Raw genomic sequence first — 27247 nt, 5'->3', positions numbered from 1 at the left:
AAGAGGAAAGAAAAAGAAAAAGAAAATAGAACAGAGTGTGAGAGACATGCAGAATAATATCAAAAGGTCTAACATATGTATAAGTAGAGACTCACCAAAAAAAAAAAAAAAAAAGACAGAATGGGGCAGAAGAAATATAACAAAAAGTGTTAGTTATTGGAAATTTTCCAAAATTGATGAAAGATCTAATAAATGCAGCAAACCTCAAGCTAGCAAGAAAAACATAAGGAATACCACACATAAAGACATCACAGGCAAACTTTTGAAAACCATAAGAAGAAAATCTTAATTCATCCATAGAAAAAGACTCATCACATTCAGAGAATAACAGAAAAACTGGCTAGTCACTTAAATGATAACTATGTGGATAAACATAAAAGGCTATTTTAAAAATTATATTTAGAAATATATTGACTCTTTAAATCAAAAGCAATAATGTTTTGTGGGAGCTTATATGTAGAAGTAAAACATATAACAATATAACACAAAGAGAGAACGTAAATAGAATCAAATTGTTTTAACGCCCTTCATTGTTTATAAAGCAGTAAAAAGCTAATTCAGCCTAGACTACAATGAATTATAGATGTAATCTTTAGGGCAATCACTAATATAAATGCAAAAAGGTAGAGCTAAATTTCTAATAGAGGAGAAAAAAAATGGGATAATAAAATTTTTTTGATTAATACAAAAGAAAGCAGAAAATAAAAACCAAATAAAAAGTAGAATGACAACAAATTGCCAAATGGTAAACTTAAACCTAAACATATCAGTAATTATATTAAATATAAATGAACTAAATGCTCCAGGTAAAAGCTAGAACTTGTCAAACTGAATATAAACACCACATTTAGTTATACACATTATAAAAAAAGGGATAGGTGAAAATAAAAGGATAAAAAAGATATACCAAGCAACACTAGTCATGAGAAAGCAGTTATAGCTCTTTTAGTATCATGTAAAGGACCTGACAAAAAGCTGTTTCATAGTGATAAAAGTGTTGATTCACTAGGAGAGAGTAAGAATCCAAACTACGTGCACCTAGCACTATTTACAATAGCCAAGACATGGAAACAATCTAAATGCTCATCAATAGACGAATGAATAAAGAAGATGTGGTGTGTATGTATATGTATGTGTGTGTGTGTGTCTGTGTGTGTGTGTAATGGAATATCACTCAACCATAAAAAAAAAGAATGAAATAATGCCATTTACAGCAACATGGATGGACCTAGAGATTATCATACTAAGTGAAGCAAGTCAGACAGAGGACAAATATTGTATGATATTGCTCTTATGTGGAATCTAAAAAAATGACACAAATGAACTTATTTACAAAACAGAAACAGTCTCACAGATGTAGAAAACAAACTTATGGTTACCACAATAGAAAGATGGGTGGATAAATTGGGAGTTTAGAATTGACATATGTAAAATAGATAACCAACAAGGACCTACTGTATAGCACAGGGAACTGTATTCAGTATCTTGTAATAACCATAATGGAAAAGAATCTGAAAAAGAATAGATTTATATATGTATATATGTGTAACTTTGCTATATACCAGAAACATTGTAAATCAACTATACTTCAATTAAAAAAAGAAAAGATGGTTGAAAACAAACTACATGCGTCTAATAACATATGAAGCAAAATTGATATATATATAAAAAGAAAAATAGATTACTCTACCATCATAGAGATTTTTAACATAACTCTCCAGTAACTATTAGAACAGACCAAAAAAATCAGAAGATTTGAAGAACATGATCAACCAATTTGACTCAACATTTACAGAATAATACACCCAATAACTGCAGAATGCACATTCTTTTTAAGTGCATATGGAACATTCATCAGTTTATCAGTCTATAGAACAAGTCTCAATAATTTCAAAGGATTTCATGCAGAGCATACTCTCTGACCATGATGGATATATATAAGGAATTATTAACAAAAGACAAGTAGAAAATTCTCCAAAATCTGGAAATTATGCCACACTGTTTGAAATAATTTATGGGTCAAAGAAGAAATCACAGTAGGAAATTAGAAAATGTTTCTAGCTGAATAATAATAATAAAATACATATTAAATTGTGTGGGATGCAGCTAAAGTATTGTTAGAAGGAAATTTACAGGTTTAAATGCTTATATTAGAAAAGAAGAATGGTTTAACATCTATAATTTAAGCTTCTACCTTAAAGAAGCTAAAAAAAGAAGAGCAAATTAAACCCAAAATAAGTAGAAGGAAGGAAATAATGAAGATAATAGCAGAAGTCAATGAAATGGAAAACAAACAATAGATAAAAGTAACAAAACCAAATCTAATTCCTTGAATAGATGAATAAAAGTGATAAACCCCTAGCAAGACATAAGGGGCAGGGGTTTGGGGGAAGAAGACCCTAGTCATAGGGGAAACATCACTACAGAGCCTACAGATGTTAAAAGGACACTAACGGGGACAGTTGCTTGGGGCAACAGTTGAGCTGTCTCAGAAGACATGCATCTGTAAGAAGGCCCGAAAACGAACCAAAGGTGACCCAGACATCCCATACTAAACAAGTTAATTCATATTCTGGACTACCCGCCCGGGTTGAGGTATTGAGCGAGCAAGTTTCCTCGCTCTTATTTTGTTGGGACGTCTAGTCCACTTACCTAGGTAGACAAGAGTTGAGGGCTCCAAAAATCCCTGTCCTGTCCGAAAGTTGCATTTGACAATTTAGATTGGGGTCATGATGGAAAGACGGGGATAACTTGGCCCCCGGTGGCCCCAGGGAGTATCCATTCCAACTGGAGTCGCCAAGCGAGTTCCTTCTGTAGGTTTCAGTCAACACCTGTCAGTCATCTTGGTAATATCCGGTTGGATGCCTAAAGCTGCGGGGAGAAAGAACAGTAGAACTTTCAGCAAGAAACCATATCAGATATGGCAGAAGTGAAGTCAATGTTCTGGGAAGTTCTTCCAAAACAAGGGCAGTTGTCTGAGGAAGATATAACCAAGTGGTGCTGTGTAAACCCCAACTTTTATCCTTAAAATCTGACTGGAAAAACTGGAGAAAATGCAACAAGCAGCACAGGACACAATTCCCCAACAAGAAATGGCCGAAAAAGAACAATAGCAAATAACTCACTGAATAATAACCTAGCACTTCTACAGAACACCCTACCTTACTTTTTTTTCTTACTTTTAATAATAGCTAGAAAATAATCTGCATCTGTATGCTGAGAGCAATATGTGTTAATAAAACAGGCAATATTCATATAAAGAATACAAAAATACCCAAGACTAATAAAACTTGTGCCATGAATTTGAACACTCTGGTTTGCACTGAACATAAGCAATTTTAAAATTTTGAACTCAGAAAAAAAAAGGATATTAACAGGATATTATGAATAAGTTTATAACAATACATTTCACAACTTAGATCAAATTCTTTTAAAAAAATTAATGAAACAGATAAGAAAAAATAGAAAAATCTCAGAAGTTCTACTCTATGAATTATAAAGTTTTATAGAAGAGAAACTTATTAAATTGGGCATCTAATTCATTAACTCTTGCTAAAGTAAGATGCAATCACAGGAAAAGACTTAGGGAACTGTTGACTATCTAATTTTTACTTGCTTCAAGAAAGGACTTGAGGGAGGAGGGTACAGCTCAGTGGTAGAGTGCTTGCCTAGCATGCAAGAGGTCCTGGAACCAATCCCCAGTACTTCCATTAAACAAACAAACCTAATTAACCCCTCCAAAAAAAAAAAGAAAACAAACAAATGAGCGAAAAAAGAAATTAAAAACAACAAAATATTTTTTAAAAAAGAAAAAGAAAATTTAGAAAGAAAGACAAAGAAAAAAGAAACGAAGGAAGGAAGGAAGAAAGAAATTAAGAAAGGAACTGTGATGCTGTTACCAAGGAATGCAGTTAGCAGAGAGCTTTCAATCCAAGTCCATGTTCTTCCTGGGCAGCCCCAGCCAATAAAGAGAATAGCAGGGGTACTAGGCCTCATAATTTCTGCACGATGTGGGTCTATTCTAAAGAGTAATCTTTGCTCCAGGAGCCCTGTTAGGTTGGCTGAGATTTTGTCAGATCTGCAAACTCTACCTGCTCAATCCTGCTTCCTCTCCCTTTCACTTTTCACAGTCATTCTTCCAATAAACCTCTCACTCCTGTCTCAGTAGCTACTTCTGAGAAGAACCAACTGACACACATACTGAGTTCAGAATTCAACCCTGTGTAAGATGTGGTTCCTCCTCCAGTCAGTAAAATGACTGACCCAATCATTTGTCTTCCTTTTTGCAACACTTGGGAAATGTATTTGACTGCTATTTAAGAAAGACTCAAAAAAAAAAAAAAAGAAAGAAAGAAAAGAAAAAAGAAAGACTCAAAATAACACTAGCACAAATAAGAAAGCTGACAGTCCAAGCTGGTAAGGTGGTTTCACAGTGTTATAAGAGTCCCAGCCTTCTAGCTGTTCCTGCCAGTCATGTTAATGAAGACATCTAGGACCTTCTAGACCAGGCAAGTGGCCACCAAATGATCACAGATGGTGCTATTTTAAAACAGAACTACTTAGTCATGCCCTGCTCTAAAAACTGTGAGACATAATAAAATGGTAATTGTTTTAAATTATTGAATTTTACAGTGGTTTGTTATACAGAAATATATAACAGGACACATCTCCTTACTAATACAGAGAGAAAATTTACCATAAAACGTTATATCTAATATCTTGACACAATAGCATTTACTTTACTGCTTTATTTTCATATGCTGCCTTTTTTCAAAATAAGTCTTTATACTCATATAATTTTGTATCCAGATTTTTTATTTAAATATTATAAGCATGTGCCCATGTTGCTATGTAACCTTAGTTTAATAGAGTCATAATATGAAGAGGCATATTTTTATTGTGATACAATTCACACACTATAAAATTCACTTTTTAAAGTGTATAATTTAGTGGGTTTTGAGAATATTAATAATATAGTTTAACAATCACCACTATCTAATTCCAGACATTTTCATCACCCCAGAGAGAAACCTCCATCCATTAGCAGTCACTCCCCAGCCCTGGCAACCACTAATCCACTAATCTGTTTTATGTATCTATGGATTTTCCTATTCTGGACACTTCATATCCATGGAATCATATAACATATGACATTTCATGTCTGATTTCTTTCACTTAGCATACTTTTAAGGTTCATCCATGTTGGAGCATGTATCAGTACTTCATTTGTTTTTATGGCTAAATAATATTTCATCATATGGACGTGCCATATTTTATTTATCCATTCACCAGTTGATGGATATTTGGGTTGTTTCCACTCTATTATGAATAATGCTGCTATGAACATTTATGTACAAGGTTTTTGTGGGTACATATGTTTTTAGTTATCATGGGTATTTAAGAATGGAACAGTTGTGTCATATGGTATCTCTATGTTCAACTTTTTGAGAAACTGCCAAACTGTTTTCCGAACAGGCTGCACTATTTTATTTTCCCATCAGCAATGTATAAGGGCTCCAATTTCTCTACATCCGCATTAACACTTGTTACTGTCTATTTAAACACAATCATCCTGCTAGGTATGAAGTGGTATCTCATTGTGGTTTTGATTTGCATTTCCCTAATGATTAACGATGTTAAGCATCTTCTTCTGTGCTTATTTGGCCACTTGTATATTTCTTTGGAGGGATGTCTATACAAATCCTTTAAACATTTTTTTAATTGGGCAATTTAATTTGTGTTTTTATTGTTGGTTTTAAGAGTTCTTTACATATTCTGGACACAAGTTTCTTATTTGATCTACAGTTTGCAAATATTTTCTCCCATTCTGTGGGTTTTCTCTTCACTTTCCTGACAATGTCCTGTGAAATGCAAAAGTTTTTAATTTTTATGAAATTCAACTTACGTATTTTTTCTTTGGTTGTTTGAGCTTTTTCTTTGGTTGTTTAAGAAACCATTGTGTAATCCAGGTCAAGAAGATTTACCATAATGTTTTCTTCTAAGAGTTTTATAGTTTTAGCTCTTACATTTAGGTCTTTGATCTATTCTGAGGTAATTTTTATCTATACTGTGAGGGTAACTTTGAATCTTGCCTGTCAAGTAGAGATGGGATAGAGAGCCTTTCATATCAAACAGGAGACGAAGGAATGATTAGACGAGGGAGAGTGATACATACGTTTTGAGAAAACATGAATTTAGTGTGGCCAGAGCCTCAGGCACGCAGAATGTTGGGAGTTACAATGAATAACCGTGGCCACACCAAAGACAGTGAGAGGCAGAAACCTTGTTTTCCCCTTATTCTCCATCAGCCACTCCTCAGTCTTACCAAGAAAACACAAATGTAAGTTAAAAATAGTATTCTAGCTAGAAACATTGCTTTGGACCTATCTTCCTCATTTCCTCTTCCAACCCAATTGCTTTTCCATTCCAGAGCTTCTGTTGCTGAAAACATTCAATGGAGAGGGTTTTTTTGGGGGGGTTTGGTTTGGTTTTGGGTTTTGTAGGCTACTAGAAGTCATCAATGGTCCTTAAGCAGGGGAGTAACATGGAATTTGAATCCTCAGAAGCTGTGGTGGTGAAATGCGTCACAGTTCTCAACCTTTTTCTAGCATATATATGTTAGAGATTTACATGTATAATAAATATACTACGGGCAACCACACTAATCAGCTGCACCGATCAACTGCATTTATGCATAGTTCCTGGTGCCCCAGGGTGCAGGAAGCCATGAATTGCAAAACAAAGTAGAATCAGCAAGACTGGTTATGTGCTGCCGAAGCGAGCACAGAACGAGCACAGAATCCGCAAGATTGGTGATTGATTGGGTATACCCAGGTAAGGACTCTGGCTTCAAGACTGGATACCTTAGTGAGTCCTGGGGCCAGTGATAGGACAGGGAGCGTGGATAAAAGGCAGGTTTATTTTGGGGAAGGGAACAGATTCAGATAATTTTGAACATTCTGAGCTGGAAGTACCCATGGGACACCTCAAGAACTGCATCTAGTAAGTACATAGCTAGTGTGACCCTGGAAGTCAGGAGATCTGGAATGAAGAAGTAAATTTGGGAATCGTTAGCTTATATATGGAAAAGGATGAGCTCTCACTCAGGAAGCATGAGAAGACAAGCTGGGTTGCAGGCCTAGAAGGGAGAGGAAAGAACAGAAATAAGAGTTTAACTCCCTGGCAGGAACCTTGTACTGAAGAAGGTATTTCATAGCCTTCCTTAGAAGCCATTATGCACCAGACTCAGCATAGCCTCTAGTCTTTGCTCCTGCTTCCCCATCTGCATGTTGCCAGGCTTCTTACCATTTGTTCACTCAGCTCACCAGACATCCTGCCTGTGCTCTGCCTTCATCAAACTTCATCCAATTTACTGAGGAGCTGCTCTGTTTCATACACTCTACTAGGTACCTAATCATACAGCAGTGACCGAAAAAAAGTCCGTCTCAAAACATTTACATTCTAGTGAAGGAGACAGACGCACACAAATAATTAAATAGACATACTGGAGAGAGATTAAATGCTCTGAAGAAAAAGCAAGGAGAGTAAGGGTCTGTAGAATGATGCAAGTGGTATTATTTTAAACAGAACAGTAAGGAGGTGACTCCGGAGGTGACTTTGAGTAGAGATCTGTATGAAGTGTAAAAGTTCTGGGTGAAAGAGGTGGCTAGAACAGAATAGTATAGTGAGGTAACAAGGTGCTAAATCACTTATGTCTTCATAAGCCAAAGTAAGGAGTCTGGCTTTCACTCTGTGTGACATAAAATCACTGGGGAGAGGAGTAATATGATCTGACTTAGATTTTAACAAGGTCTTTCGGGTTACTAGGTTGAGAATAAACTATCGGGGACAAATGCAGAGGTAGAGGGACCTACCCCCAACTGTGTGCCCTGAGGGGATTCAGGATGGCGAAAAACAGTTTACTAGCTCTAGTTAAGGTGCATATCAACAGGGTGGCTCGTTGTACGGTGGGGGCGGAGACGGTGAGAAGGGACCAGATTCAGGATATATTCTATAGGTGAAAAGGACAGGATTTTGCAGTCAGAACAGATGTGGGGGCGAGAGAGGAGTCCCATCGTTAAGTATGAACTGTTGAGTAAGTTGTACCTCAATGGTGAACAGTGGGAAAAGATTAGGTTTAGAGGAGAAATCAGGAGCATGGCGGATTAAACCTTCACCTGGAGATGCTGAGGAGGTAGTAATGATGAATGCTGCCTGCCATGTAAGCAAACAAAGGATTCTGCAGCCATCAAGCCATCAACCACTGTAGCCACCCTCAACTGTGCGCCCTGAGGGGATTCAGGATGGAGAAAAACAGTTTACTAGCTCTAGTTAAGGTGCATATCAAAGGAATGATTTCAATGAGCCCAGACTCTTGCATCTTCCCACACATAGAAAAGTGCTAAATTCATTAACTTGAGATGTCTGGTTTTTCTTTAATTAAGAGTTATCTTTTGATGTCAGACTACCTAGGGTTTTGTTTGTTTTGTTTTTGCAAGAACTCCTATATATCCTGGCTCCTCCCTTACCTCCCACGGTCCCTCGGAGACCTGAGGGAACTTAAGTTTTCATCAAGTCTGCAAAATAAAATATAATTCTTAAACATTAGGTTTTAGGTGGGTTTTTTTTTTTCAGTTGACAAGGTTACGCTTTATGTGAATCCAGAGTTCACAGAATTGATCAAAACTGCAAACTTGAGATTGGCCTGTGTGCAATGGCACTGAATGTCATGAGCCTGGATGAAACCATTAGAAAGTGGACAGAATCCCTCCTCCAAGAGCAGGGAAGGGAAGAAGTGGGAGTGGGTGGGGGTGGGGCGGGCTTGTTGGGTGACAGATGATGTAATGGGTCCTCAGAGCTCCTGGAGGGGTGCAGCTGCCTCAAAGGGGAAGTAACCAGGTCCTAAAGGGGCTCACCAGGAGCTTGGAGGCAGGTGGGCAACTTTCCAGGCAGACGGATCCGTATTTGCAAAGACACGGGACTTAGGACAAGATACAATGGGTCTGGAAATGGCGGAGGCCGCAGCTTAAGTCCAGAGAACCCCTCGCGCCTCCACTCCAGCCCGCAGTGTCCTGGCGTCTGGAGGCACGTCGCCACTCCCAGAATCTCCTCTCAGGCCCCTCGGGTACAGCGAACCTAAACTAGGCCAAGGTGCGCGGCTGCGACTACGGAGGTCGCGGAGTTCGGAGCCGCTGGCAGCCAGCGGCGTCTCGCGATAGAGCGGCTTCCACGGCCCAGCATGCCCCGCGCCGCCGCCGCTGCCGCCGCCGCCGCCGCCGCGCCGCGGCTTGAGGGCGGGAGGCTGGGGGAGGGTAGCGGAGCCGGCGCCACCGCCATGTTGAGTCTGAGGCGGCTGCTGTAGGTGCCGACGGAGCAGGCGGGCGTGCGGAGCGGCCACAGCGGCGTGGGATCTGCCTCTCTGCGAGCGGCCCAGAGAGGCGGCGGCGGCGGCGCCATGAGCGGGGGCACCCCTTACATCGGCAGCAAGATCAGCCTTATCTCTAAGGCGGAGATCCGCTACGAGGGCATCCTCTACACTATCGACACCGAGAACTCTACCGTAGCTCTCGCCAAAGGTACGCTGGGGCGGGCCTTGGGGTGGGGTGCCGGTCCGGGCGCTTAGGGCTGCGCCTGCCTCTCGACCCACAACCCACCCCACCTCCCCCCGCCGCTCCCTCCCTGCCCCCTCCGTCGTCCTCGGGGAGGCCGCTCCCTTCCCTCCCTCCGGGCCCCGGCGTCGCGGGCCGAGCCGGGCCGCGGCCTCCCCCGGGCTCCCAGTCTTCCGCCCGGAGGTCGGCGCCTTCAATCCGGGAACTACAGGGCTGAGAGCCGGCCGGGCGGGGCGGTCCTGAAGTCCGAGAACAGGCTGGAGAACACGGAGATACGTGTCTTCCAACTCCGAAATTCGGTGGTTCTGTTGTTTTACCACCAAACAAAGCCTGAGGATTCAAAGAATTTTTCCGCCTAGCCTGAGTTTAAAGTGCTGATTTGTTGATTCTCCAGCACCCATTTCCTTACGTTCTTACTTTCAATTCGTTGCATATTCCTCAGGTGAACTGTAAGTAATGTGCCCAAACTTTGGGTTTCCTCTGCGACGCAGACGGTCCCGAAATGCCTTTGGTACCATCGAGCAGATCACATCCCACTTGTCTCGTGTATGGTATTTACCTGTTAAACCGGAATCCTTCTCAAAGCCTGTTGTGCAACCGTCTCTTTAAAAATGTTTACTGCTTTCGCTTCGGCCTTGTTTCTGGAATCCCGGGGGCGGTGGGGGGGGAGGGTTCAACTTGATGCAGGACCCTTGTTGAGAAGGCAGATCTCAGTGGTCAGTGGACGCTGACCTACCCCGGTGGAGGCTTCCTCGGGCAGGGAGTTCTGGGTGTCAGAAGGAAGTTGTCCTCCTCGAAATATTTAGCATCGCCACAGTTGGTTTGGGTTTTGTTTCTGTTCACACGTGCTGGGCCTTTGCTCGGCCAGGAAACCAAGAAAAAAATAAACTTTAGCTCCTGATCATAAAAGAAACTTCACAGGTCTTTGGAACACTGGGGAGACGGAAGCAAGATAACTAAGGTAATTTTCCCAGCACATCTTGAAGGGTTATAGAGTGAATACCATTGTTAGGGACAGTTGCAAGGATAGGAAGACAATCTTCTAAATCTGTAAAAGAAAAAAAATTAACCTTTGATTGATAGGAGAGTCATTTCTCGGTATCAAGCAAGTATTTAATGACACTTGGGGGGGATGCTGTGGTAGATCCTTTTTAATAGCACTCGTGTTGGGACAAATTTTATATCTAGGTAGGGAATCTTAAATTATTTTATCTTAATTTCCTTTCCTCTCCTCCTCCCCAGCTGGATATTTAGCTTTGTAGTGTTTTAATTTTTTTGGCTTTATGAAATTATGAAAAAGGCTCTCTAAAGTTCTTGGTGAGAGCCACATACAAGTTGAAAACAATTTTTCTCATTAAAGAGGTTTAATAGCTTTTTAAAAAGCGTTGTTTTACCTAATCTGAATTTTAAGGTGTCTTACAAATTTAGTGCCTTACCGGTGAGTTGGCTGTGGTATCATTACTCCTCACAAGGGAAAAATTTTTAAGATTTCTAATGTATTTATTTCAGTCTTTTTAAAAAAATCTATGAATACACTCTTTTGCAAGAACCTGAAAAAGTCTGTATTTTAATAAAGATCCACATTTTTTAAAATTGTCTTTTCAACAGCTTCTAGAGTCACTAAACATTTTATTAATCTGTAATAGTTAAATTCACATGCCAAACATAATTTGTTCTGTTTATCATGATTTGATGTGTTATATGACTACAGCAATGAAAAGGGTTTTTTTTTAATCATTGAATTTATGTCTGTACTTAATGGCTTTGGTATTTAATCCCACATACATAAAAATTCTTTTTTCTTAAGCAGTGTAGGTTATTTAATGTGTAACAGAGGTTTGGGAATCTAATTGTGTTTGCAAAAAGGAGTCATCGAATCTTGATATTCTATGTAGCAGTGTCTAATCTGAAACTACTCTATATCTTCCCAGTCAGCAACTGGGCACTTCAAATTTCAAAATTGGAAGTGGAATGTTTGGTCGTAAAATTTTAGAATTTACGTGACTTGTTGAAAATTTATTTGAAATTACACCTTTTTCAAAATTTGTATAAAGAATGGCAGTCTAACAGGTTAAAGCCAAAAGTTTATTCATCGATTTTAGAATACAGTATGTTTAGCACACCGCACTTATTTGGATTTAGAGATCCCTGTTGACTCTTTATAAATGTGGATTGAGTTAATCTCTTTAACATTCTTAGAATTCTTTTTAGGATGTTAATATTTTCCCCCTCTGGGGAGAATTTTCTTTTTCTTATTGTGAAATATAACCAGACATGTTGAAAAGATACACAGATAAAAATAAAATATTTTTAAACAAAGATCCTTGTATCTATCACCCAGGGTAAGACAGATATTGCCAACATCCCAGAAGCCTCCCACCCGCTACTTCCACCCATCAACAACTACTGCCCTCCTAAGCTAGTTACAAACGTTATTCTGACATTCTATCACTCGGGCTTACATCTCTAAACAATAGAATTTAGTTTTGTCTCTTTGAACATTATATAAATGGAATCATCTTGTATATATTTTATTTTGGCGTTTGTTGTGGCATAGTATTCCATCATGCATATAACATGTTTTGACTATTTCTGCAGTCTTGTTTTGGGGGGTTTGGGGAGGTTTTGGTCCTCCTGCAGTTTTGAATATTCTGCAGTTGTTTAAATTGTTTACTAAGTATCAGTTATTTTAGTTCTATCCAGTCTGGTAGATATGTAGTTGTACCTGGTTTTAATCTCCCTGATTACTAAAGAGGTGAGCACTTTTTCATATCATGGTCATTTGGATTTCATCTTTCATGAAGTGCCTTTGAAATCTTTTGCTCATTTTCCTGTATGTCTTTTTCTAGAGTTTGGTGTTCAGAATATGAATCCTTTGCTGGATGTATCTTCTGCAAGTATCTTTTCCCATTTAATGGTTTCTTTTGATGAACAGAAGTTCTTCGTTTTAATGTAGACATATTTATCACTCTTTTCCTTTATGGCTAGTGTCTCTTTTCCTTTCTTTCTTTCTTTTTTTTTTTTAAGAGATTTTTCCCTACCACAAAATCATGGAGCTGCTTTGATTACCTTTTCAAAACTTTTCATTTTACCTTTTTGCATTTAAGTCTATAATGTGCCTGAAGTTGATTTTGTGTATAGTGTGAGGTATTTAAATCTTTACGTTTTGGTAAGGGAGTCACTTGGTTTATATGATCTAAATTATAATTTAGTTTCTTTACTTGGGTATTACTTACTATTTAAATCCATCTGAAACTATAGAATACTCTTGAAAACTTGGAATAGTTCTGTTTGATGTAATTTGTAATCAGGGTGGCCATATGGCCTGGTTTGCCCTGGTGGAAAGTCCTTATTTGTGCCTGTTATTCTGTCTCAATTATTAAAACATCCCTTTTCTCTCTTGAAAATGTTCCAGTTTGGATAGTAAATTGTATGACCACACTATACATAATCAAAAGCCCAGTCAATCCCAAAGGTACTGCCGAGTGGGTGATATCCTTTATTTTCTGCCAGAGATTTCACAGACTGCCTCTAGTTCCATAAAAGTGAAATTGAGGTAAGTTTGATGAACTTTGATGTTTGGAATCTTCTAAATCAATGTCAAGAAGCTTTAAAGGCAACTTTAATGGCAGTCTGAGTATCTTAATAGATAATCTGGCCTGTAGTTTGTTTCTTCTTTCTTTTTTTTTTTTTTAATGGAGGTATGGGGAATTGAACCCAGGACTTCGTGCACATACCCACCCCCTCCCACCAAATTTGTTTCTTGTAGTCTTTGTCACAGCTCTGAGTTACTTTCTTCCTAGTACTGATCATGACCTACCCATAGTCTTCTTTGCTTATTTGCATGTGTTTTGTTATCTCTCTTCACTTTCCCTCCCCACATAGAGCCTGAGCTCCTGGGGCAGATGAATGTTTATTAAGTGAATGAGTAAATGGAAATGATTTAGCATTTTAGTTTATTAATTTTGTAGAAATCTCTTGAGGATATCTCCAAATAATGCTTTTCCACAATTGTATCTTTCTTTAAAATTAAAACACGTAAGATATGTTGCTCCTCCCCAACAGTAAAAAGTTGCAGAGAATAGGGATACAAGAGTATAAAATCTTATGACATTATTTAAATGACATCGTTGGGGAGGGAGAGTTTTACCTTATGACTCAAGCTCAGTTATAATTTTCTTTTAAAATTTAAGAGAAGACTCAATTCAGGACATTTGAGGGAGTTGTAAAATGGTGACATGCAAGTTTGTGGAATACTTCCAGTTGTATATGCACCTGTATCTGTGACTATGACGCCCAAAGCACATACTAGATCCTGATTACCAAGAGATTCTCCACAGATTGGAAGGTCTGTGAAGGCGGGGTTTTGTCTCAGTCATTGCTCTATCCTCAGTACCTGGAACAGTGCCTGGCACATAGCAGGCTCTTGGCAAATATTTGAAAGGACACTTGTAGTTATTGAAGGTTTGTAATTACTGGAATCTCAAAGTTGGAGGAAGTTCACATTTCCTATAAGCATTATATACATAGATTTTAACACTAAATGAGATAGGCTAAAATGAATAAAATCCTTATCTAGCATATATTTAGTTAGCTGTACCTGGAAAATATACCCCTCAAATGAAAATCAGGTTGCCATTGCATTAGGAAAAGAGACTTTGTGGAAAAGAATGATTATATAAGCCAGCTGCTTTTAAAATTATTTGTCCTTAAAATCAGGTGATTGGTGGAGGAATATAAAAGCAGGTAAATTAGTAATGGATTATTTCCTTAATAATCTGTTAAGTCTTGTCCATTGGCATAGCTTACCCATGTCTTGATTGTTAATTAGCCACATAATCATAAACTCCAGTGAGAGGAAGAGCTTTGTATGATGGATGAAATGCCTATGAAGTGCTTTATTGATTTTTTGCATTCTCACATGAGCTGGGGATCTGAATCTAGCAATTCACAAAATCACTACCTAGAACGCAAATATCTGATGAAACTTAATGCTGCAGTTTCTTTCGGTTGCCCTATTTAGTGAGGTTGCCAGAACTTGAAACCTTGGAAACAGTTTGTTGTTGCTGCTGCATAGTCTGAAGAAATTCTTGGTAATTCTGGGAGTCTCAAGTCAGGTGCCAAAAACTGCATTTTCCAGTAAGATAGGCCATGACGTTCTGAATCAGAAGTAAAGAAAACAGCATAAAACCGGAAGGAAATAATAGTAGAAGGAATGAAATAGTAAGAGTGAAGAAATCTTATCTGTGCATGACACATAGCAAGAGTTTTGTGTTTAGCTGAATGCCAAAGTAGTAAGAGTAGTAACTGTAGATGGTTTAACTTTAATTTATTAGTTTGTGATAGAAGGTCCTCTCTGTAGGAACAGTTTACCTTTTATTTTCTATGTGTTGCTTTGAAATAAGTTTTTAAATGGATAAAGTGTTTTAGTCTGTAAAATATTTCATTCACAAGAATTTTATTCTGGTTTTATGGGGTGTTTATTTCTGTAAGAAAATGTGACCCAAAAGGCCAGTTGGAATACTTAGAAGGTCTTTGACCTGAGACAAGTTATGTAATCTTAGCTTTAACTTCTTCATCTTTTAAGTAAGGATAATAATGCCCATCTTTCAGAATAATTCTGAGAATGAAATTAGATAATACTAAAAGTAATTAGTTTATTGTAGATACTTAATAGATAGTAGCTCTGTCATTGTTATTTCCAGCTATCCAGCATCTGGATTATTTCTAGCATCTTTATGTAGGTGTTCAATCTGTAGTACCCCAAATCCATCAGTCATTCATATCTATTGTAGTCTAGAGTCTGTTGATCTTACTATCTTTCACTGTCCCACACTCTCATAAATTTACTTCCTGATTTAATTCCACTAGCAGTTGTTACAATCAGTACAGAGCATATAGTGTTGAACCCCCTTCCCTTCCTGCTTTCTTGCACAAGCTTGGAGAAACCACAGCCTTGTTTATATCAACACAGACACGCTGACCAGTTTCACTGTAAATTTATGTTCACTAAGCCCAGCAGTCGTGGTTACTTCCCATGTTTTATCTGTGCTATATTCCCATGGTCCTTTCATTCCATTTTTCTGCCTCTTCCATTCTTTGTTTTCCTCAGAACTCGAACACCTCCTCGCCCATCTTCACTTTTAGTCTGTGAACCCTGCTTCTTACTTAGTTGAGATCAATTCTTCCCACCTGTAACCTGTTACTTGCATCTGTGCCCCAAATCTCTGCTTTTCTCTGATCAATATAGATAAGCTGTTCTCTCTAAAACTACCCTTCCACTTGTACAGTAGATGTCATCCCGTCTTGATGACTCAAGGACATTGCTCCAGCAATTCTCTATTCTTTCTCTTCTCTCCTGTGTATTCAGTTTTTTCTTCTCTACCGGATCCTCCCTGTCTCCTCACAGATAATGTTATTATTTCACCTATCTGAAAAACAGCAACAACCAAAAAAAAAAAAACACTTTTATTCTTAACTGCAGTTCCTCTTTTCTATGTACTGTCCCATTTCTAGCCTTCTGTTTACACCAAAACTCCTTGAAGGAGTTGTCTACATCAAGGTTACCAAAAACTTGCATGTTGCTAAACCTAGTGGTTGGTTTTTATCTTCAGTGCACTCTACTGATCAGCAGCATTTGGCACAATTGATCTGTTCTTCTTATAATACTTTCTTCACTTGATGTTATGCTGGTTTTCTCTCATACCTCACTGCTTGCATCTTAGTTTTTGTTGATTCTTCAACTCCTAAACCTTTAAATGTTGGAGAACTCCAGGGCTCATATCTTCTCTTTCTTGTTCTCTCTCTCCCCTCTTTTTTTCTTTGCTATTTTTTACAAATTATTTCCTTATTTATTTTATCATCTGTACTCTTTTGATAATTTCATCCAGTTCATGGCTTCAAATGCTATCTATAGATTACTGACTCTTATCTCCAATCTGAACTTCTCTTCTGAACTCCTGACTTGTATATCCATCTGCCTCCTTCGCCTCTCCACCTGGAGTGATGTCTGGTAGGCATCTGTCATTCTGCATGTCCCAAACTTGTTTCTCCATCTAGCCTTCTCCATCTAATTGAATGACAATTTATTCTTCTGGTTGGTAAGACAAAAACCTTTGAGTCATCCTTAATTTTTCTTACTACTCATATGTATTTCTGATCCTGTCAGCTCTACTTTAATAATAAATCCAGAATTTGACTTCTTACCACTTCTACTTGCTGCTATTCCATTATCTCTCACCAGTTTATTCAGAGACACATAGAGCTTCTTGTTTCTTGTTAACAATGTTGGACTCTTAGTTAATTCTCTGTTTCCCTCTGCAATATTGCTTCACTGCATCCTTGTCGTTTAAAAACAAAACAAAGCGAAAACATGGGATGTGTGGGTGGCAGATTTTCTTAGTGAACCTGTGTTTTTCTTGATGACTTGATTAGCTAGCTATTTTATTACAAATTCAGAATCTTTTTTTCTATGGAACTTTGAAGTTACTGAATTGTTGTCTTCTAACATTCTGGTGTTGCTGATGCCAATCTGATTCCAGTTACTTTTCTCTCTGGAAGCTTTATTCTTGGTGTTCAGAAATGTTGCCACACTGGTATGTTTTTTTTTTCCCTCAGTGGTTCTCTGTGGATCTTGTAAATCTGAAGACTTCAAGTCTCTTTAATAAATTTACTCTCTCTCTCTATGACCCTTATATTAGTTTGTGTTCCTCGCCTGTTTTCTTTTGTTTTTTCTTCCAATTGGATGAATTTATTTTAAATTAAGCAGTGAATTTGCTCTTATAGTTTGGGAGATTAAAATACAAGACCACAAGGAAGAATGCCCAACAGAAAGCAGCTTAGAGTCAGGATTAAATTTAGACTACAGATTGTACTTTTACTTTTTCTTCCTGTTGATTAATTCTAAAGCTACATGAGAAGGACTTTTTTTTTAAGGCATAAACCCATAAAAGGACAAAGATTTGGAAAGGAGACAACAGCAACAAATTTTTGGAGGCTAAAAAACAAATGGATTAGTTTAAATGACTTCTTAGCAGAATTTAGAAAGCTGCAAACTAAGTAGACATTGGGTAAAGCCAAGAAGTAAACCTGATTTGCATCCAAACTCCTAAGAGACTCAGGAATTTGGCATCATCATGTGTAACAGAAAGAAGGACTATAAAGTAATCGGGTGAAGATGGGGGTAAAAACTGGATGATTAACTTGCAATTTGTTCCAACAGTGGCTAGATTTCTAAATACCCCTTTTGCATTTCACATTACTCCTCTCCAACCCTGGTACTCTCTGTTGAGGGTAAATTAGAGGTTCTGGAGAAACCTAGGCACATTTGGGAGCAGAGGTACCTACCACAATAAAGACTTCATGGAGCAAATAGGGCATAGGCGAAGCTTATATCTGCCTGGAGCTTTTTACATCCATTCAAGAGAATTACTGAGTGCCTACTATGACTAAGTGCTAGACACTGTGCTAGGTGCTAGGAAACAAAAGGGAGCAACAGAGACAAGATTATTGAGGACCTAGCATCTAAGCTAGGGCCTGACAGATAGTCACAATTAGCCATATGAAGAGGACATCTGGGAGGAAATGTCCAGACTACAGCAAGTTTGTAGTCTTGTCAGGGAAGTGAATGCACAGACAACTAACAAAGTCCAAGACTCTTACTCTGATCCGCAACACCTTGCAACTCACTTAAGGTAGGACAACACTAGTAGCCATTTAGGTCTTCAGATCAGTCAGGTTCCTTCAGACCTGGGGCCTTTTCACAAGATTCCCTTGAAGTGGAATGCCTTTCACTTACTCCTTTCATGGTTGTTGTGGAAGAAATGGACAATGCAACAGATTGAGAACGAAGTCACAAAGGAAAGAAAAGAACTAACAGCTCTGGAAGACTCAAGCACCCCCACCCTCTTTATTTTGCTTCCACTGCTAAATTTATCTTAATTTATTCAGTTTGTCACTTGAATGGCATGTTAACAAGTCTGAGTTTTCTTGGTGGATTGTAGAGGACCACTGAAAGTTTTTAGCCAATAAAGTGATATGTCAGAGTCCAGCTTTAGGAAGTTTATGCTGACAGCAGTGTGCAAAAATTGGGGTTGAGGGAAGAAGTTGACAATATTAAGGTCAGTTGGAGTATTTTAAGAGTTTGGGAAAGAAGAAATGTAGGCCTAAACTAGTTAGAGTGGAGGTTTGTGGAGACAGGCTTTGGTATGATTCAAAGAGCAGGCCTGTGGAATCTTATTTTTTAAAATTCCCTGCCCAAGTGAAAGAGCCTACTTACTACCATCCTGTCATCAGGGTCTATGCAAGGGTACCACATTGTAGAAGACTGATAAATGATAAACAGAGATCTTTTAATATTTAAGTAATTAAGACATATTAAACCCATATTATATAGCAGTTTATTCTAAATATGTAGTATCTCAGATAGTTTCAGCAAGAGTTTGTATATGATACTGGATATGCTACAAGAGCTTAAAGATAAATATCAGAAGAAGAAAAATACCAAGTGCAGCTTTTCACCATTTTTTTCTTTTCCTGGTTTGATGCTTGTGCATATATACTGTTTTGTTTTGTTTTGTTTTGTTTTTTAATTCTGTGTGTTAGTTTTTCTGTCTTCCCATCCTATTGATGTCCAGCTGCTAATTCTTTTTGCTGTAAATAGTCATTTTCCCATTTTATTCTAAGTAGGTTTATTGGATAATTTAATTCAATTCCCTTGATACTAAACAGTGATTAGTAATTTTGGAAATAGCTTACTTAATAGCTTTTTCCACTGTGGAATTTATTTATTCAAGAAATACTCAAATGTCAGCAATATGTAGGGCACTATATTAGATACTGTGGGATTACAGATCTTTCTTCTGAAGATCTTTCAATTCTAGAAAGGGTAGGTATAGACAGTGATAGAATGCTGTGTGATTTTTAGAGGAAGAATGTGTTACTTCCACCTGGAAATATTACTGATGGAGTTGTGTGATGGCTAGTGTTGTGTCAGTTTAGCTGGGCCACTGTACCCAGATATTTGGTCAGATACTCTGGATGTTTCAGATGTTTTTCAAATGAGATTAATATTTAAATCAGTGGACTTTGAGTAAAGCAGTTTACCCTCCATGATGTGGGATGTGGGTGGGCCTCATCCAGTCAGTTGAAGGCTTTAATAGAGCAAAGATAGACCTCTTCTGAACAAGAAGGAATTCTGCCAACAAACCACCTTTGGACTCAAATTGTAACTTATCTCCAGCCTACTGGCCTACTCTTAATATATCTGTGTGTGTGTGTGTGTGTGTGTGTGTGTGTGTGTGTGTGTGTGTAAAAAACAATTTATCTATTCATCTGTTGATGGGCATATGTGTTATTTCCAACTTTTGGCTGTTAATGAATAATACTACTTGAAACATTTCATGTGTAAGTTTCTGTGCGGACATAGGTTTTCACACATGTGAGTGAAATTGCTGAGTCATGTGGTTATTATATGTTTAATTTTTTGAAGAACCAGTAAGCTATTTTTCACAGCAGCTGCACCATTTTACTTTCCACCAGCAATGTGCAAGGATTCCTATTTCTCCACATCCTCATCAATATCTGTTATTTTCTGATTTTATTATCATTTCTCTAAACTCATGGCCATTTGTTAAAAACATGGAGGAGCTTGAGCACAGTGATTTTATTATTAAAACCGTATTAGTAATTATGAAGTGATATTTCAAGATGGTTTTTATTTCATTTCCATAATAACCAATGATATTAAACATTTTTCCATAAACTTGTTGGCTATTTGTATATCTCTTTTTGAGAAGTATCTCCAAGTTTTTGCTCATTTTTAATTGGATTGTTTGTCTTTTTGTTAAGAATTCTTTATATATTCTACATATTAAACACTTAAATAAGACTTGCAGATATCACCCTTATTCCATAGTTTGTCTTCTGATATTCTCCATATTCTCTGATGCACAGAAGGGTTTGATTTCTACGGAGTCCAATTTATCTATTTTTTCTTTGTTGCTTGGACTTTTAGTGTCAAATCTAAGAATCCATTGTCAAATTCAGGGTCCTAAAGATTTTCTCCTGTGTTCTCTTTTAATAGGTTCATACTTTTGGCTCTTGTAGTTAGGTCATTGACCCACTAAAAGTAAAACTGTGTTTCTCCTCTACTGTGGCCACCAAATGTATGGGGGATTTTCCGCATATCAGTCAGTTCTCCAATTCCCTGGACATCAAGTGGTGTCCTGCAATTTAATTCTATTCTGACACTGTCTATCTGAAGTTAGTGTCAGATCTCACAGGTTAAGGGCTCGATCGCATGAGACTCTCCTCCACTCCACCCATTGGTCTCAAGTCCCAGGTTATGACCTCTGTTTTCAACCAACTGACTATAAATTGGGGATTCCCACAACCCCCTCTTTGGTTTGTTATTTTCTACAACAGCTCACAGAACTCAATAAAACAGTTTACTTATTAGACTCAGTACAGCCAGATAGAAGAGATGCATAGGGCAAAATATGTGGGAAGACCTACAGAGCTTTACAGGCACATCACCCTCCCAGCACCTTTACATGTTTACCAACCAGGAAGCTGTCCAAACCCCATAGCTGATGCATTTTTATGGAGGCTTCATCACATAGACATGTTCAATTATTAACTCAATCTCAGGCCGCTCTCCCCTCCCCAGAAGATGGGAGGTCAGACTGATAGTTCCAAGCTTCTAATCATAGCTTAGTCTTTCGGATGACCAGCCCTTTTCCTGAAGCTATCCAGGAGCCCACCAAGAGTCTTCTCATTAGAACAAAAGATGCTTTGATAATCATCCAGAAAATTCTAAGAGATTTAGGAGCTCTATGTCAGAAACCAGGGTTCAAAGATGAAATGTTAGAATAAAAGATGCTCTTTATACCTTTATCTCTTAGGAAATTACCAAAGTTTTAGGAGTTCTGGCCAAGAGCTAGAGATAAAGACATATATACATGTATGTGTGTGTGTGTGTGTGTGTGTGTGTGTATAAAATGTTATATTTCAATATCACATTCTCTTTGAGTTAATTTTTATGTATAGAATAAGGTGTGATTTCAACCTCATTCTTTCAAATGTGGTTATCCATTTGTTCCAGAACCATTTTTGGAAGAGGCTACTCAGTTATCCCTATTGAATTATATTGGATCCTTGTCTAAAATCAATTAGCCACAGATATTTGGGTTTATTTCTGTATTCTGTATTCCATTCCATAAATCTATATGTCTACCATTATGGAAGTACCACACTATTTTGACTACTGTAGCTTTGTAGTAGGTTTTGAAATCAGAAAGTATGAATCCTCCAATGTTTTCAAAATTCTTTTGTCTGTTTGGGCTCCCTTGAAGTTGCATATGAATTTGAGAGTTAACTTTTCCATTTCTGAAGGGGGAAAAGTCATTGTAATTTTGATAGAGATTGCACTGAATCTTAGATCACTCTGGGGACCGTTGTGATCTTAAGTCTTCCAACCCATGAACATGGGATGGCTTTCTATTTATTTAGGTCTTCTTTAATTTCTTTGAGCAAGAGTTGGTAGTTGTTATTTTATCTCCTTGGTTAAGTTTATTCTTAGATCTTTTATTCTTTTGGATGCTATTGTAAGTGGGATTGTTTTCTTAGTTTCCTTTTTGGATTTATTATTGTTGGTAGATAGAAACACAGCTGATTTCTGTGTTGATGTTGTACCTATAATTTTGCTGAATTCATTTATTAGCTCTAGTAGGTTTTTAAACATAGATTTTATGGGCTCTTCTATATGTGGAAACATGTCATCTACAAAAAGTTTTCTTTCTTTCCTACTTCTATGCCTCTTATTTCCTTTTCTTGCCAAATCGTGCTGGCTAGGACTTCTAGTACATTGTTTAATAGCAGTGGTGAAAGTAAACATCCTTGTCTTGTTTCCATTCTTAGGGGAATGGTTGTCTTTCACCATTGAATATGATGTTAGCTGTGGGCTTTCAAATATGCCTTTACCGTGTTAAGTAAGTTCCCTTTGATTCCTAGTTTGCTAAGTGTTTTTATCATTAAAGGGTATTAAATTTTGTCAGATTTTTTTCTGCATCTATTGCGATATGCTCAGGGTTTCTTACCTGCCTTGGTCTATTAATGTGGTATATTATTACATTGAAATTTTTTTCATGTTAAACCACTTTTGCATTCTTAGAATAAAATCCCAATTGGTCATGGTGTATAATCCTTTTAATGTACTTTGGAATTCAGTTTGTCAGTATTTTGTTGAAGGGTTTTACATCTCCATTCATAAGAGATGTTGATCCAGCTTTCTTATAGTATCTTTGTTTGACCTTGGTGTCAGGGTAATGCTGGGCTCATAAAATATGTTAAGAAGTGTTCCCCTTTGTTCTGTTTTTTTGGAGGAGTTTGAGTAGGATTGATGTTGGTTCTTAAAATGTTTTGGTAAAATTCACCAGTGAAATCATCTGGTCCTGGTTCTTTGGAGATTTTAGATGACTGGTCCAATCTCTACTTGTTATAGCTCTGTTGAGATTGTCTGTTTCTTCTTGAGTTAGTTTTGGTAACTTGTAGTTTCTGGAAATTTTTCTTTTCCATCTAGATTATCTAGTTTGTTGGCATACAATTGTTTGTAGTATTCTCTTAGAAGCCTTTAAATTTCTATAAGGTTGGTAGTAATGTCCTTGCTTTCACCCGGTTTTAGTTTTTTACATTTTTCTCACCTTTTTCTTTGGAAAGTCTATTTAGTCTTGCTAAAGTTTTGTCTAAAATAGTTGATCTTTTCAAAGAATCAATTTTTTGTTTTGTTGATTCTGTTTTTGTGTTCTTTATGTTGTTTATCTCTGCTCTATTATTATTTCCTTCCTTCTGGATTTGAGCTTAGTTTGCTCTTTTTCTAGTTTTTTAATAAAGTTGATGTGAGATTTTTTTTTAATATAACATTTACAATTATAAATTTCCCTCTTGAGTATGGCATTCTCCACATCCCATAATTTTGGCATGTGGGTTGTTTTGTTTGTTTGTTTTTGTCTTCAAGTGTTTTCTTAATTTTCCTAGTGATTTCTTCTTTTACTTATTGATTATTTAAGAGTGAGTTGTTTCCACATACTTGTGAATTTTCCACATGTGAATTTTCCAGTTTACCTTCTATTATTAATTTCTAGCTTCAAAGTGGTCAGAGAAGATACTTTGTAAAATTTCCATCTTCTTCAGCTTATTGAGCATTAGTTTTGGCCTAACATTTGATTTGTCCTGAAAAATGTTCCATGTACGTGTGCAATTTATAACATACATTATGCTTTTGTTAAAGGAAAAAAGGATATTCTAGCTCTTTTTAATACCTTCACCAACACTGTGAGGGAAGCCATCTTTTCACACTTGAGGATTGAAACAATGGCCATCCTTCAGTGAATTTCTAGGCAGATCATATCATACAACCCCAATTTTTTGGAGGACAAAGTCTCTGTTGCCCACCTGGCACCAGCAAGCAGCACAGGGAACACAGGCCACTGTCCCCATAGCTTCCTTTTACAGAGATGGGAGATGATGAATGGTAATAGCCAGCCACTGTAAAATGACAAAAATCACTGACAGTCACCAGCCTCTTTCTTCACTAGGAGCTCCTTTGAGTGCTACAAGCATTTGACTAGACTCTGTAGTTCCAAAAAGGTTTATTCAGACTGTGTTTGCCAGCCCGATAGTTGTTTGGGTGTAGAAACCAATTCCTGGATCTTCCTAATCTGCCATCTTCCATGATGTCCCTCCCATCTTTGTTTTTATTTTAGATAGTTTTAATCTTTTGAAAATAACGGTTTTATAATCTGCTTCAGTCATAACATGTTTAATGTTATTATATATTTACCTAATTTTTAGATATAACAATAATATAGCAGTCTATTTTGGGGAAAAAATGGCCAGAGTTATAGAATTCTAAGTAAGAAATTGCATTTGATAAATCAAGTTATTTTGACCTCTTTAATATCTTTTCACTATCACTTGCCCAGGAGCTTCCAAACTGGTCCTAAGCTTTCGTTTTCATTTTATTTTCTAAGTTGTAGAAGGACAAATAATGGAGAATGATGGTTTCCAGGGTCTAGGGGTAGGGGGAAATGATGAGTTGCAATTCAGCCGGCATAAAGTTTTGGTTAAGCAAGGTGATAAAATTGTAGAGCTCTGCTGTAACATTTTGCTGCCTCCTTTCTTTCTATTCTCAATGTCCAGGTTTCAACCTTCAGCACCTCTCATTTGTTCTATTATCATCCAGACATGAGTACCCTTCCGATCTTCTTATTAACTTATTCTTTATAATGCTATAAGAACTGTCAAAAACTTTAAATCTGATCAGCCAGTCTCCATCATTAGACTTGTTTCTCAAACTTTTTTTTAATTGTAGTCAGTTTACAGTGTGTCATTTTCTGGTGTACAGCATAATGTTTCAGTCATATATCCACATACATATATTTGTTCTCATATTCTTTTTCATTACAGGTACAAGATATTGAATATAATTCCCTGTGCTACATAGAAGAAACTTATTTATCTGTTTTATATATACTAGTTAATATTTGCAAATCTCAAGCTCCCACTTTATCCCTTCCCACCCCCTTTCCCCCCCAGGAACCATAAGTTTGTTTACTATGTCTGTGAGTCTGTCTCTGTTTTGTAGATAAGTTCATTAGTGTCTTCTTTTTTTTCTTTTTTTAGACTCCACATATAAGTGATATCATACGATATTTTTCTTTCTCTTTCTGGCTTACTTCACTTAGAATGACAATCTCTAGGTCCATCCATGTTGCTGCAAATGGCATTATTTTATTCTTTTCTATGGCTGAGTAGTATTCCATTGTATAAACATACCACAGCGTCTTTATCCAGCCATCTATCTGTTGATGGACATTTTAAAAAGCTTGCTTCCAGAGAAGCAAAGTGGTGGAATAGAAGGACACTTGTAGCTCACCCTCTCGCACAAATACAACAAAACTCACATCTATGGACCCACTCAGCCAACCAGAGCACCTGCCAAACTCCGACAGACATCGCCCTCTTTGAAAGACAAAGACGCCAAAAATCTGGTAGGAGAAAGGGAAAAAGAAAGAAGAAAAAGCAAAACAGTGCGGACCAATCCCGTGGGGAGGGAGCGGCAAAGGAGGAATAGCACTCGTTGACTGGGTCTCCCCCTTCTAACAGAGAGGCTAACAGGACGGAGGGGGAGCCTCCGAGGCTCAGATCTGCCCCAAGCACCCTTTGACCAACAGAACTAAGTTAAACGGGCACAGAGAGTCCCTGCGACACCCAGCCCAAGACACGAGCCGGCAGCTGGAGGCTGGGACAGGCCGCCTGAGCTGGGCGGAGGACTGAGGTGGCTGCACTGACACAACCCCGGGAGACTGCTGCGCGCCTAGGAGGGGAAACAGAGCAGAACAACCTCAGTCCCCCATAAATTGCGAAAAAGCAAAGCAACAGGGCTGGTGTGCCCTGGAGGGAGGGGCATAGCCTTTGTCTCCTCAGACCCACGCCATCATTAGTGGCACTTCTCACCAGAAGAGAGGTGGGTTGCAGCCACAGCTGCCATCTCCTGTGCACAGCGCTTGGGCAGGGGTGGGGCCGAGACCTGAATCCGCCTGGGGACTCTGCGACCTCCTGGGCAGGACTGAGACTTGTTTACAGCCCAAGGCAGATAGGATCTTTCTGCCCTGGTCCCTCAGAGAACTCACGCCAAGACAAACAAGGAGCTGAGATTTGGGACAGAGCAGGGGTCGGGCTGTTCCCGCGGTCTTCCTCAAGCCTGCCTATGGAGCAGGCAGCTGCACAGAGCAGCAGCGACCAGTGCTGGGAGAGGGCTGGCAGCAACCCATGTTCCTGGCAGGCGGCATCAGGGGGAGTGACCCGCCCACCCACTGGTTTTATTCCTGCATAGGCTTTAGATAGATAAATACATAAACTCCTTAAGTACCACAATAGATAACTGATACTCCTTAAGCCACAGTGCCTGAGAGATATGAACAATATGAAACAGCAGAGGAACCACTCCCAATTAAAAGATCAAGAGAAATCCCCTGAAAGCACGATCAAGGAAATAGACACTGATAGCCTACTAGATTAAGATTTCAAAAAAGGAGTGATCAAAGTACTGAAGGAACTAAAAGAAATAGTGTTTAGAGATATAAAATGTCAAAAGTGAAATAGAAGCTATAAAGAAGAACCAAGTAGAATTAGTAAACTCATTTGCTGAGATGAGATCTGACCTAAAGGCTGTACAAAGCAGGCTTGATAATGCAGAGGAACGAATAAGTGACCTAGAAGACAGGACAACAGAAAGCACCCAATCAGAACAGCTGAGGGAAAAACAAATAAAAACCAGTGAAAACAATATAAGGGACCTATGGGATAATATAAAGCATGCCAAGCTACACATAATTGGGGTTCCAGAAGGGGAAGAAAGAACAAAGGGGATTGAAAAGGTATTTGAAGAAATCATGACTGAAAACTTCCCAAACCTAAAGGAATCAGATATCCAAGTACAGGAGGCTCAGAGGGTCCCAAACAAGAAAAACCCAAACCAAGACATATAATCAAGATGGCCAGAGTCAAGGATAAAGAAATGATCCTAAAGGCAGCAAGAGAAAAACAAAGAGTGAGTTACAAGGGAACCCCCATAAGAC

The 27247-nt window shown here is 38.2% G+C and overlaps 1 protein-coding gene, 1 long non-coding RNA gene and 1 pseudogene across 10 annotated transcripts in view; 2 read left to right on the top strand and 1 right to left on the bottom strand.

Moving 5' to 3' along the window:
* Positions 1-9047, bottom strand: part of LOC116277585 (uncharacterized) — a 232746-nt gene extending 223699 nt beyond the window's left edge. For all 6 annotated transcript variants that reach the window (XR_012075560.1, XR_012075559.1, XR_012075558.1 and 3 more), the window contains exons 1-2: positions 8916-9047; positions 2653-2871 (exon numbers count right to left, since the gene is read on the bottom strand). This is a non-coding gene — a long non-coding RNA (uncharacterized lncRNA). The remainder of the gene's footprint in view (positions 1-2652; positions 2872-8915) is intronic.
* On the top strand, positions 2921-3128 carry LOC102541034 (BBSome-interacting protein 1-like; annotated as a pseudogene).
* A 340-nt stretch (positions 9048-9387) lies between the features above and the next one.
* The window catches only part of LSM14A (LSM14A mRNA processing body assembly factor), a 49879-nt gene continuing 32019 nt past the window's right edge, over positions 9388-27247 (top strand). For all 4 annotated transcript variants that reach the window (XM_072967251.1, XM_031672069.2, XM_006217023.4 and 1 more), the window contains exon 1: positions 9388-9575. In XM_072967251.1, the coding sequence (XP_072823352.1) occupies positions 9455-9575 (121 nt within the window). In that variant the 5' untranslated portion in view covers positions 9388-9454. The remainder of the gene's footprint in view (positions 9576-27247) is intronic.

Source organism: Vicugna pacos, chromosome 9 (assembly GCF_048564905.1).
Source record: "Vicugna pacos chromosome 9, VicPac4, whole genome shotgun sequence".
NCBI classification, from domain to species: domain Eukaryota; kingdom Metazoa; phylum Chordata; class Mammalia; order Artiodactyla; family Camelidae; genus Vicugna; species Vicugna pacos.
This window is presented reverse-complemented; position numbering and strand designations above follow the sequence as displayed.